We start from the raw sequence: 13,967 nt of genomic DNA, 5'->3' as shown, positions 1-13,967 counted from the left end.
TTGCATTTTGTGTGTGTGTGTGTGTGTGATGCAAACCACGATCCTGACCAATCTGTTTTATAGGGACGAATTTACGGAACCAAGCAGGGTGGGGGCAGATGCACAGAGAAAGGGCCTGGTGTTCCTCTGCAGGGGCTGCAAATTCCAGCTTGCCAGGAAGGCAGACTGGGGGCAGGAACCGCTGGGCAGCAAGATCCAGGCACTTGGCATCTCCCTTGAAGCCACCAACTGCAGGCTTAAAACATTGGCGCTTTAACCAGCTTCCCCATCTGCATTCCTGCCTCTGATGCAGCCATTAATACATATTGATTTACAACCCACGAGAGGCTTTTAATGTTGGGTTTCCTCCCCCTCCTCCCCCTCCTGCCTTCCTTACCCACTTCTGCACGGTCAATATGGCAGCGCAGTGCTTCTGTTCCAGCGAGCGTGTGGCCCGAGTCCTTTCCTTGGTCTTGTTAACCGAATCTTTTGGGTTAAATTGTGTGGAATGATACAATGCCGTTAATTGGAAGGAGCCGGAATCATTTGGGAGAAAAGGGCAGCTGCTGGCTTGCACCCAGATCTCTCTCTCTCTCTCTCCCACCCACCCTCTCCCGGTTTCTTTCCCGATGAGCTGGAGAGTTAAATTGTGCATCTCCAAATCTAATTTGGTGGTTCTGAACAGACAAGGGAGCATTGATGTGCAAATACAGGGGCAGAAAGAGGCGGGGTGCAGGCAGGCCTCCACCCACCCAAAAATGATGGAGAAGCCGATTGTATAGGAGTCTGGATCTGTGATGCATCCTCACTCGGTCCCAATTCAGGAAACAAAGTAAAATAAAAGGTCCCACCCCTCTGTCTCAAGGGACTCTGTCTGTACAGAGGCTGCTTCTGTGATACTGCATGGTTTCCAAAAGAGTTTCGGGGGGGGGGTTCCCCACAGGTGCTCACAGGGCCACCTATATGGCCCCAAGTTTCAGTTGGCCTCCAGAAGGGACTGAGCCTTTAGTGTGGTGGGCCTTGTCCTGTGGAACTCCCTGCCGGTGGATATTCACCAGGAACTGCCCCTGCCTTCTTTCAGACGTCTTTTGAAAGCCCTGTCATTTAGGCAAGCCTATGCAATATACATTTTGTCTGCAGTGTGGTGTAGTGGTTAGAGCAGGGGTAGGCAACCTAAGGCCCAGGGGCCGGATGTGGCCCAATTGCCTTCTAAATCCAGCCCGCGGATGGTACAGGAATCAGTGTGTTTTTACATGAGTAGAATGTGTCCTTTTATTTAAAATGCATCTCTGGGTTATTTGTGGGAGCTGCCTGGTGTTTTTACATGAGTAGAATGTATCCTTTTATTTAAAACACATCTCTGGGTTATTTGTGGGGCATAGGAATTCAAACATTATTTTTTTTTCAAAATATAGTCTGGCCCACCACATGGTCTGAGGGACGGGGGACTGGCCCACAGCTGAAAAAGGTTGCTGATCCCAGGGTTAGAGTGTCAAACTGTGACCTGGGAGAAGTATCAGGAAGGTGTTTTTTAAAAAAAAATTAAATGTTTTTATCTTTTACTGGAAGCCTCCTAGAGTGGCTGGGGAAACCCAGCCAGATGGGTGGGGTATTATTATCATCATCATCATAATCATCTGCCATTCGGCCACACAGCTCACAGGGTGGGACCTTTGAGGGCAGACCAGCCGCTGCATCTCTCAGCCTAGCCTACCTCACAGGGTTGTAAAGGTAAAGGGACCCCTGACCATTAGGTCCAGTCATGGCCGACTGCAGCGCTCATCTCGCTTTACTGGCCGAGGGAGCCGGTGTACAGCTTCCGGGTCATGTGGCCAGCATGACTAAGCCGCTTCTGGCGAACCAGAGCAGTGCACGGAAACACCGTTTACCTTCCCGCCGGAGTGGTACCTATTTATCTACTTGCACTTTGATGTGCTTTTGAACCGCTAGGTTGGCAGGAGCAGGGACCGAGCAACGGGAGCTCACCCCGTTGCGGGCATTCGAACCGCCGACCTTCTGATCGGCAAGCCCTAGGCTCTGTGGTTTAACCCACAGTGCTACTCGCGTCCCTCACAGGGTTGTGGTTAGGATTAAATGAGAGAAGAACTACACATGCCCCCTTGAGCTCTGTGCAGAAAATGGTGGGATGCAAATGCCATGATGCACAGATAAATGATAGAGGTTTATGAATGCCTTTTGCTGGTTGTAGTCTTCCGTAAGCATGGATTATAAATATGTACATAGATAGATAGGGGCCCCAGGCAGCTGCCTCTCTGAGAAGCAGTCATAATATAGGAAGCTGCCTTGCGTGGAGCAGAACTCCTGGTCCACACACACACACACACACACACACACACACACACCCCTACCTCAAGCCCTGTCAACTTCCAGCTGAGGCCAGGGTCTTCAGTCCAAGATCCTTTTTTGTAGTACATGGGACCTGAGATTTTGTGAATGGCCTTTCTCACCCCTCAAGTCACGGCTCCTCAGTTTCATTTAGGAAACGTGAGGCTTTGCCCCTTCAAGGCATTTGCATCATTCAGGGGCAGGGGGGCTTCTCACCACGAAAAAAGGACGACATTCCCTTAAGAGCATAAACCAGCGGCGTTAAAATGGGAACTGGCTCTGGAAGTGGGGTGTTTGCTGGAATGGGAAAGTTTTAACCGGTCGGCAAAACAGAAGACGAGGCTGCAGGGTCCGACCAATGGCCCATCTAGTCCAGTATCCTGTTTTCAGAGTGGGCAGCCAGAAAAACAGCAAGCGCAGGGGCTAGGCAGATCTCAGGGTGGGGTGAGAATCTCTAGTATTGCTATTTGAAATATACTCAGAGTCGAGAGTGGATTTCATGCTCTTTATTCAGCTCATAGTGGTGAGGAGGAATGGAAGTTCCCCCAGAATGTCTGCTTTATATACATTATTTACACAATGGGCCCCATGTGATTGGCTAATTCCGGGATTCACCTGTAGGCCAATCAGGTTGCGGATTCACTTCCACTGGAGCTGGATTGGGTGGCTCCTGTGGACCAATCAGACTGCTGCATTCTGGACCCTATTGTTTTAGGACCAATCAGACTGCTGCATTCTGAATCCTATTGGTCTAGGACCAATCAGACTGCTGCCTTTGGGATCCTATTCAACTCAGTATATCACTATTGATGGCTAACAGCCATTACGACTTCCTTCTCCCTTTAATACCAGAGACAATATACCTCTGAATCTCAGTTGCTGGGAATTGCAAGTTTTCTTCCACTCAAGTCCTGCTTGCAGGATTATCCTTGGGGCATCCGAGGGCCAACTGTGAGATCACAGTGTTGGACTAAATGGGCCGGTGGTCTGATCCTGAAGCCTCTCCTTATGTTCCTAAGGCATTCCACAACTTGGGTGCCATCACCAAGAAGCTCTGTTCTCTCACCCAAACTAGTTGAGAGGGATGATTTAAAAAATGCTTTTTGAAAATCTCCCCCCCCCTTTTTCTTTTTTTTTGCAAATCACCTTGGAAAATAAGCCCGGCTAGGGTTGCCATATTTTGAAGAGTAAAAAAGAGGATGCTATGATGACTCGTAATTTTAAATACCCCTGCTATATGTGGGCTATAGGAGCTGTGATCTATTGCTGAGGGGGCCAGGAGAAGAGAAGAGGAAAGCAACTCTTCAGCCACCAGTTATGGCTATTTCTCATCCAGAAAAGTACAGCCAGAGACATTTTGGCAAATTGAAAAAAATCTGCATTAAAAAAATGTGGCTCCCTTCTACGATTGGATTGAAGACTTATGCAAACTCGCAACATATGAACAACTTGCATATACTGTAAACACAGATTTGCCATGGAGAAATTCAATGATATTTGGAATCCATTCTTACAAATACTGTAACAGGTTAAGATTTGGTGAAGTGCAATAACAATCTTGTAAAGTATACAGTTTTGGGTGTCCCCCCCTTTATTTTCCATTCTACACGGGTTCTGTTTCTCTGTTTCTTTCTCTCTCTTTTATTTACGTCTCACAATGTTTAGTGCATATATAATTATGTACTTTTTGAAGATTTAAAAAACAAAACAAAAAACAACAAATCCACCAGGACAGAAATTTTACTCCTGAAAAAGAGGACGTGTCCTGGAAAAAGAGGACACATGTCAACTGTGCATAATGACAGAGCTGAAGCAAACTAGCCAGTCTTGCCCAGGGCCCTAGGAAAGGAGTTTTGGGGAACCAGGGTCCAGGAGGGAGAGTCGTGGCAGCAAAGTCCAGGGAGAAAACTCAGCCAGGGCAAATGGGCGCTGCTGAATCCAAGTGATTTGCTATTCTGGAGACATCTCTGTTTTGGGGTACATGGACGCAACTGGGGGGCCTGCGGTTTGGTGGCTCCTCTCTGCTCTTTTCCTTTTTTTTTTTTTAAATTATTTTTATTAAGGTTTCAATAAAAAGCTAGACAGAAAAACATAAAAATAGAAGTACACAAATACACAATACATAATCCAAAAAGAGAAGGAAAACACAGAAAACAAAATACAAAAAACAAACAAACAGAACAATTAAAAACAATATCACTTTTCCATTTCCGTTTTTGAATTTACTTATTTTCTGGACTTCCTCATACCTCCCTCTTTTGTATTCCAGTCCAAATTGTTTGTCCAGCAATTTCTTTTCCACTTTTTTAATCCCAATCTTTAATCTTAATATAATATAACACTTAAACTTCTTTAATCCTAATCTTTAATCTTAATGTAATATAGCATTAAAATTTTACCTCTTAAGTACCAAATTTCCATTTCCCTCTCTGCTCTTTTCCAGGGCTCTCCCTGACCTCTCTCCCTCTCTTTCCCACAGTGCTCAGCATCGGAGAAGGAGGCTTTTGGGAAGGAACCGTGAAGGGGCGGACGGGCTGGTTCCCGGCAGAATGTGTTGAGGAGGTGCAGATGAGACAGTACGACTCGAGGCAAGGTAAGGTCCCCCGTGGCTCCGCGCACCTGAGGAGGAGGAGGAAGAGCTTGCTTGCAGAAACCTGCCTGGATCTTTTCTCAGAGAAGGCATCATAAGGGACCCCAGGGCGTTGCTCAGGGTGGGGTGAAGAGGGGTTTGTGCTGGCTCAAGGAGAAGCCCCTCAAATGTAAGAACCACTTTTCCAGGTGGTCCACATAGCTCAGCGTTTTATCTTCTGGAGGATGCTAGACTTTGACCACAGAGTAGTTCCACAAGTGGGGGGTGCTGACGGTTTTACTATTTGTACCCCGCCCATCTGACTGTGTTACCCCTCTGGGAGGCTTGCAACATACCGTATTTTTCTGTGTATAATACGCCCCTGTGTATAAGAGGGAGATTTCCCTGAGCTGTTGAGGTTTTTTTCCTGGGGAATTGTCGAAAATCGCTCACCCGCCTGACATACGCTGCCACTCGCACGCATCGCAAAAGCCTGCTATCATCTGTCCCCACGCCGGCAGAAGCTGCCAGTCGCCCGCCCTAGTGCCGCAGGGACAGCAAATCAACACCAGCCATTGCCACAGCCACCAATAACATGCCAAATACCCGCTGACAATCTCTGGCTCGCGGCAGCAACCAATCACATGTCTCCCCTATGCACTATCCGTGTATAATACGACCCCCAATTTTTAATATACTTTTAAAATAAAAAAAGGTCGTCTTATACACGGAAAAGTACGGTATATAAAAACACAATAAAAAAATCAAATGTTAAAAAGCTTCCAAAGACAGGGCTGCCTTCAGACGTCTTCTAAAGGTTATATAGTTACTCATCTCCTTGACATCTAATGGGAGGGCGTTCCATGGGGCGGGTGCCCTCTGCCTGGTTCCCTGCAACCTCACTTCTTGCAATGAGGGGGCTACGAGAAGATCCTTGGAGCTGGACCTCTGTGTCCAGGCTGGATGATGGGGGTGGAGATCTATAGGCCCAAAGCTGTATACGATGGCAAAACCCATTCTGTTTTAAGGTCTCCAGTAGCTTGTGCTTCCTGATACACCGTCTCTTATCAAGGAAGCTTTCCTTCTGGTGATTCTAGCTAGCTGCCACCAAACCCTCTTCTGCTATCTCCACCCCAACAAAAAAAAAAACAGTTCTGAAAACCATTTGCATCCGTGGCCTTCTTTCCAAGGAGAGCTGCGTCACTGAGCAGGCAGGTTCTGCTTTCTTTCTCCAAAAAAGACCAGAAGATATATTCCGGGTTCCTTGTCAGAGGAACAGCTTAGTTCTTTCGCAGATGCCTCCTAGGTCAGCTCTGGTTTCATCTGCTGGCTGCTCTTCCACCTTCTTCTTTTGCAACGCATTGTTACGACATTCCTATTGTTACAGAAAAATCTAGGTGCGAGGCTGCTCAGTCCCCCAGCTGGTCGGACTCCCTGCAGAATAAAGGAAGGAGTCCAGCCACCAACTGGAGCAAATAGCTGTAGACCAAAGTTTATGGCACAACAGGTTCAAAGAGGAATTTTGAACCCTGAGGATGGGGTGTTAAGGACTTTTAAAAGTTTCTATCTTATCCCAGCATACAGTTTGTTGAGCATCATCACTACATCATTACTAATTCAGAAAAGGGGAGGGTTATACATGATTAACATTGGAGGAATGTGTTTGGGCAACAGGCGGATACAGGATATGTACATTGGGAAGTACATTCTGAGCACCTACTACAAAGGGACAATAGAACATTGGTTTGCATAGTCTGCCACCTGGGCAAGCCCGGAGGAGAGCTTTTGCCCAGCACTTGACACCTATGAGTACCTTCTTGTGAGTACATCACTTCCCGCTTGAGGGATTATGGCGGCGACCAAGTGGTTTCCAAGTCCTTGGCCAATGAATCTAATTGGCAGTGGAATGAAGGAAACTGGCAAAGGAGTTGATTTTATATGATTTTGAAAGCTAGGTAACTTCCCTGAGCTGTCAAGTCAAAAGGATACGTTTATGCATAATATTTGTAACATTTAACAACTTTAAAGATGTGCCCCCCCCATCACACTATGAAGCATGCCTGTGAGTGTGGTGGCTTGCCGGTTTTGTGTACACCTGTGGGGTCAACTTCTGGCACTTGCAATGAAATTTAGTTAAAGGAAAGCTGTTGAGAGGTGCAGAAAGATTAGAAGTCGGTGCCACATGCAGACTAGCTGAGCAACAGGCTTCTGAACTCCCCGAGCAGCAGCTGGAAACCAGGTTCAGACACTCTCTTCTGAGATTTCATGGAGGGCTAGAAACTTAAAAAAGCAAGCGCCGAGACTCTCGGCAGTTTGTGATCTGCGCAGCGCTGTCCCACAGCTTTTGGACAGTGGAAAAAGTGGTGTTTGGCAGCTGTTGCCTTCCTCTGCAACATCACCTCGCTTTGAAGGCAGATCAGTCTTAGAAAACCTTCCACCCTTTCCTCATTGCCGCCTTTCTGGAGCTGCCCAGATAAATGTTTCTGGCAGTTCAGCTTCTGAGTGTATTGGCACAGACCCAGTCCGGTGCAGTAGTGGAGAGGAGCTGAAAAGGGCTTCTATTTGCTGAAGTGGGGAGTCCGAAGAGCACCCACACGTCCGCCAGATGAAAGATACTTCTTTTCTTTTCTTTTTACATTTTTTTATTACTTTTCCCACAATTATAGCAAATATCACATAACAGAATAACAAAAAGACAAGAAAGTACATCAAAAATGAAAACAATAAACAAGTGAACAATAAAAACAAACTTAATTCTTTAAAAACCCAACCTTATAAACATATTATTGACTTCCCCTAGTCCCTCCCTTCTGAGTTTCCTTGTATCTGGATGTAACAGCTTTCCAATATCATCATTAAACAAAAATATTTCCAATTGTAATCTAACTTATTCACTTTTCTTACTGTTGTAAATCCCACTTATTTAGTTGGATCCTAATTTAATCCTAGGCCTATTTGGTACTTTCAAGTAATTTTTTATTTTTCAGATGAAAGACACTTCTATTGAGAACCTCTCAATCTCTCTCTGCCCCTTCCAAGCTTCGTCTGCTTGTGTAGGAGGCCTTTGTAAATGGACAGTGAACTAGAATGCCATATACAGAAGCCAGAATCTGGTTTGTATTTGAGAAAAGAGGTGGCTGTTGGAGAAAACGGTTTCTGCCCAAACCAAGTTTCAACCCATCAAGATTTCAGCTTGACATTTCGAGACGGGAAATGTCTGGACTGGAATGGTGGCCAGTTCAGGGGAAAGGCTCTTCGTTCTCAACAATTCCCAAGGGAATTGGCCGCCGGTGCCACCCAGAGGCGCTCTGTGCTGCAGGATCCGTCCCTAGCCCCACATGGTGCCCTTTCCTTAAATACGGAGGTGCGGGAGCCCGCTGTGGGGTGCGCTTCTGCTGGTGTGGGGTGCAAGGGGGCTTCGAGAGCGGGGAGAGTTTGCTGCTGGCTGTTTCCATCACAGGCAAATGAGCAGCTCCTTGTTATTCTTGATAACTTGACATGCTCCTCTCCGTCGCTCGTTTTCTGGTGACGCTCATTCCTCCCGGGTGGCTTTTAAAGGTCACCCTTCCCTTTCCCTCTCCTTGTCTCATTGTGCGCCGAAAAAGCAGGGGGGGAACCAAAGGGTGCAAAATGTAAACACTCCACAAAGGCACTTCAAAGGCCCGGAGTGACTCGCAAGGGGACAGAGGCAGGTTAGAAGGGGATCTTTGAGTCTGGAGAGGCACTTGCCAGCGCAACTCATTCATTAGGATATGTTCAAGGCAGAGGTGTGGAGCCTCAGGTCCACAGACAAAATGTGGCCCTCCAGGAAGCTTTAAGCGGCCCTTGGGACTCTCCTTTCACTGTCCTTGCTGCACATCCTCCTCTAGTGTTTTCTCCAAGCTGGGATCTGTGTCTTTGAACTCTGTTGACCATAGAAGTGTAGCTTGCGAAGGGCTCCCCGAGGGTCATCTGGTCCAACCCCCTGCAATGCAGGAATCTTGGCTCAAGCATCCAGGACAGATGGCCATCCAAACTCTGCTAAAAACCTCCAAGGAAGGAGGATAATTCAGACGGAAATTCCCAGGTGTCAAAAAAGGTTATTTATGTATGCTACTACTGCAGCCCGTGTTTGGTTAGCCCAAAAATGGAAAACAAGCGAGGTCCCAGCCAAAGAAGAATGGCAACTTAAGTTGACGGAATATGCACAACTTGCAGACTCACATATAGAATAAAACAAGAAGAACACACGTTTAAGGAAGATTGGAAAATGTTGACTTGATATATGGGAAATAATTGTGCACAGCTGAAAACGCTGGTATCATTAAGAAAAATTCAACAGTGTAAATAATCTTTGATAGATGTAATAATGGAAAATTAATGGGTATAGTTTTTGTAAAATATGCAGGGATTTGTGATATGTAACATGAACCATGGAAAGAGAAGAAGGGAAGTCATTGATATCTAGGCCTAGGACCCATGTGCCTACGGGACTGCCTCTCCTGGTATGCCCCGCGGAGGACCTTAAGGTCCACAAATGACAACACTTTGGAGGTCCCAAGTCGCAAGGTGGTTAGATTGGTCTCAGCTAGGGCCAGGGCCTTTTCAGTACTGGCCCCGACTTGGTGGAACGCTCTGTCACAGGAGACTAGGGTCCTGTGGGACTTGACATCTTTCCTCAGGGCCTGCAAGACAGAGCTGTTCCGCCTGGCCTTTGGTTTGGACTCAGTCTGACCCTTATGTTTCCCTCCCCTTATGGTTTTGATCTATGGGCTACAGTGGTACCTCGTGTTACATACGCTTTAGGTTACATACGCTTCAGGTTACAGACTCTACTAACCCAGAAATACTGCTTCAGGTTAAGAACTTTGCTTCAGGATGAGAACAGAAATCGTGCTCCGGCGGTGCAGCGGCAGCAGGAGGCCCCATTAGCTAAAGTAGTGCTTCAGGTTAAGAACAGTTTCAGGTTAAGAACGGACCTCCGGAACGAATTAAGTACTTAACCTGAGGTACCACTGTACTATTAAAATGAGGCTGCATTTTAAATTATATTTTAACCTGTGCTTTAAATTGGGGTGTTGTTTTTTAATTGTAGTTTTACTGGTGTTAGCCGCCCTGAGCCCGGCTCTGGCCGGGGCAGGCGGGGTATAAATAAAAATTTATTATTATTATTATTGACGTTAAATTGAGTACTTCTAGTCCAGCTTCCTGTCCTCACAGCGGTTTGCAGCCACTGGGATTCAGAAGTGCCGCTGCCTCTCAACGTTGGAGGCAGAGCTAAGCCATTGTGTCTGGGAGCCATCAACAGTCCTGTCCTCTACGAAGGTGTCCATTCCTCTTTCAGAAGTTGGTGACCCTCCCTGCCTCCTGCAGGGGCCAGATCCACAGTTTGACCACGTGCTGCATGGAGAAGCGTTTTGCAAATGTTTGCTCTGGAGGCCGTGCACGTCTCCGCGCTGGGCTTGAGCGTTGTGCATGTGGCGCACGGATGCACGGACTGATAACGCAGTGGAGCCCCACGGGCTGCCGAGCTGTGATTGACAAGGCCAGGCAGCTGCCTCCGAGAGAAGTGGGCAAATTAAAAAACGTCCTTCTCGAAACACAGATAACCTCTCGCCTCCCGGCAGGCTCGGCAGGATCCCAAGCAGGGCTCCCTTCCAGAGGCGCCTGGCAGATGTGCAGTGAGAGCCAGAGCCACAGAATCACAGAAGTGCATAGTTGGAAGGGACACCGAGGGTCATCTAGTCCAACCCCCCCTGCAATGCAGGAATTGCAGCGAAAGCCAAACTTCTTTTTTATGTATAAATTTATTTATTTGTTTTTTCAGATTATTTTTATTTTTTTACAATTACATATTCAACATACAGCATAAAGACAAGATTCCAAGGCATCTCCTGGACTTCCCTCCTGCCCTTTGTGGGTCCTATTGTTAATCATTTCCTCCTGCATCTTTTATGATAATCCAAACCTTTCACATCTCCATTGTATCCAAAATTCACCATTAAACTACAAGTGTTATTCCAATCCTACTAATGATTTTAGCCAGGGCTCAGGAAACTTTTCCAGCAGGGGTTGAGTCCACTCTCCCTCAGACCTTGTGGGGGGCTGGACTATATTTTTTGGGGGGAATGAATGAATTCCTATGCCCCACAAATAACCCAGAGATGCATTTTAAATAAAAGTACACATTCTACTCATGTAAAAACATGCTGATTCCCGGACCATCCATGGCCTGGATCCGGCCCCCGGGCCTTAATTTGCCTACACATGATTTTAGCTGTTTACAATGATTTTAAAGATAAAGTATAAATTTCCCCTATTCCTTATTAAAATTTTGGTCTTCCTGATTTCTGACACTTCCAGACATATTTTGCCATTTCAGCATAGTCCATCAACTTCATCTGCCATTCTTCTCTGGTAGGGACTTTATCTTCTTTCCATCTCTGGGCCAATAACATCTGTGCAGCCGTGGTCACATACATAAATAGCCTTTTCTGCTCCCTTGGGATTTCAGCACCTAGAATTCCTATAAGAAAGGCTTCAGGTTTTTTTTTAAAGAAAAAGCTATTTTAAACATTCCCCCCCCAACTCATTATATATCATTTCCCAAAATAATTTTACTACTTTACAGTTCCACCTTCTTTTTCCGAAAGCATACCTTCTTGACCGTCATCTCACTTCTCCTTTCCGTACCGCTGGCCACTGTCGGGGCCTGTCACTCAAAGGAACAGCTGTTTTCCCCAGGGCTTTATACCTGGTTCTCAGGGCCCTGAGCAAGCCCTCCTTCAGTCAGGATGAGGCCCTGGGCACTGAGAACGCCTCTTCCTTCCTTTGTGGAGGACCAGGGGGCAGGGCGAGTCTGCAGAGAAAACAGGCAGCTCGCAAAGGAGAAATGTACATGGATTGCTCAGCCTGCTTTTGCCTATCGCTTTCTCCACAGCTAGTGTGCGGCCCTCGGGAGCTTGCCCTGAACAGAATGTGGCCCTCAGCCTGAAAAAGCTCCCCCTTCCCCCCACTCCAGGTGCTGGAAGATGCTGCTGATCACAATGGCTCCCCCACAATGGCTCCCCCACAGTCAGAGGCAGCCAGGCTTCCGAAAATCCCGGTTTCTGGAAACCACAGGAGGGGAGAGTTGCTCTTGCACCCGAATCCTGCTTGCGGGTTTCCCATTTGGGCATCTGGTTGGCCCCTGTGAGAATGATCGGACACAGTGAGGATTGGGTCTATTAAATCTACCTCCCTGAAGCTCAGCACTGGCGCCGCACGCTTCAGGTTACAGACTCCGCTAAGCCAGAAATAGTACCTCAGGTTAAGAACTTTGCTTCAGGATGAAAACAGAAATCGTGCTCCGGCGGCAGCGGGAGGCCCCATTAGCTAAAGTGGTGTTTCACATTAAGAACAGTTTTAGGTTAAGAACGGACCTCCGGAACGAATTAAGTACTTAACCCGAGGTACCACTGTATTTCATCTGATCCATCCACTGTAATTACTAAGTTTGCAGATGATACTACCATAATGGGTCTAATTACAGGTGGAGATGAATCAGCGTACAGGGGGGAGGTTCAAAAAGCATCTACATGGTGCTTAGAGAATAACTTGTACCTAAATATTAGCAAGATAAAGGAGAAGGTGTTGGACTTTTGGAGGAAGAGAGGGGAACTAGCCCCATTGTACATGGGGGGGGGGGCTTGTGTGTAGAGAGTCTCTTCCTTTAAATTCCTGGGAGTTTACCTTAGTGAAGACCTCACTTGGAAAAACAATATAACTCAGGTGGTTAGGAAGACCCAACAGAGACTCCATTTCTTCAAGGTCTTGCAAAAGAACAATGCTAAATGACAATTGATGACCTCCTTCTACCGGTGCACAACAGAAAGTGCCCTCTCGTATTGTATCACAGTGTGGTACGTTGGCTTGACAGCCACAGACAGAAAGTCTTTACAGAGGGTGGTGAACACAGCACATGATATCATGGGCTGTCCCCTGAGTCTGCTAGATGACATCGCAAGGGATCGTTGCCTTAGGAGAGCAGAAAAATTCTCAGGGACAATTCACACCCCGGCCAGCACCTCTTTAATCTTCTACCCTCGGGCAGGAGATATAGAAGTATAATCAGCCATACCAACAGGCTAAAAAACAGTTTCTATCCGTGGGCTGTTAGGCTGCTGAACGGAAAATAATATAGTGCAGCTGACTTTCGGGGTTGATGTGTTGTGCGACAGGCACACAGAGTGCAATGAGATTGAGTGCTTGGGGGGGGAGGCTAGGTTAATTTTATTGTACACAGGTTGTACCTTGACAATAAAGGTATTATTACAGTCATACCTCGGGTTACAGACACTTCAAGTTGTGTTTTTTCGGGTTGTGGATCGCCGAAACCCGGAAGTACTGGAATGGGTTACTCCAGGTTTCGGCGGTTGCACATGCGGAGAAGCGCTAAATCGCAAATGTGCAGAAGCGTCGAATCACAACCCGCGCATGCGCAAACACGCCGCTGTGGGTTGCGAACGTGCATACCGCATGGATCATGTTCGAAACCCGAGTGTCCACTGTATTATTATTTATTATTATTATTATTATTATTATTATTATTATTATTACAGTGGTACCTTGGGTTACATGCGCTTCAGGTTACATACGCTTCAGGTTGTAGACTCCGCTAACCCAGAAATAGTATCTCGGGTTAAGAACTTTGCTTCAGGATGAGAACAGAAATCGTGCGGCGGCGGCAGCAGGAGGCCCCATTAGCTAAAGTGGTGCTTCAGGTTAAGAACAGACCTCTGGAACGAATTAAGTATGTAACCAGAGGTACCACTGTATTATTATTATTATTATTATTATTATTATTATTATTATTATTACATGGACCCTTGGCCTGATCCTGCAGAGCTCTTTTATAAGGTTTTGTGGAGGGATCAGAACTGCTCTATAAACTTCCTCCAGACTTACTGCAATAATAAATGATGGCCTGGCTGCATGCTCTCGGAAGGCTGCCAGGGCAGGTGTGTCGCAGTCCTTCCGTTCCAGAACGAGAATGGCCAGAGATGTTGGGCTCTGCTCTGCTGTTCCCCGCTAAGTGAGAGACCTTGGATAGTGG

The 13,967-nt window shown here is 46.7% G+C and overlaps 1 protein-coding gene across 10 annotated transcripts in view; it reads left to right on the top strand.

The window, feature by feature from the left end:
* Positions 1–13,967, top strand: part of SHANK3 (SH3 and multiple ankyrin repeat domains 3) — a 447,259-nt gene that overhangs the window by 295,760 nt on the left and 137,532 nt on the right. For all 10 annotated transcript variants that reach the window (XR_013990995.1, XR_013990996.1, XM_081022613.1 and 7 more), the window contains one exon: positions 4,805–4,918. Coding sequence is in view for 8 of the 10 variants with exons in the window: in XM_081022613.1 (XP_080878739.1) it covers positions 4,805–4,918 (114 nt within the window). In the remaining 2 variants the exon portion in view is untranslated. The remainder of the gene's footprint in view (positions 1–4,804; positions 4,919–13,967) is intronic.

This window comes from Podarcis pityusensis (assembly GCF_964106645.2).
Source record: "Podarcis pityusensis genome assembly, chromosome: 10".
NCBI lineage: Eukaryota > Metazoa > Chordata > Lepidosauria > Squamata > Lacertidae > Podarcis > Podarcis pityusensis.
This window is presented reverse-complemented; position numbering and strand designations above follow the sequence as displayed.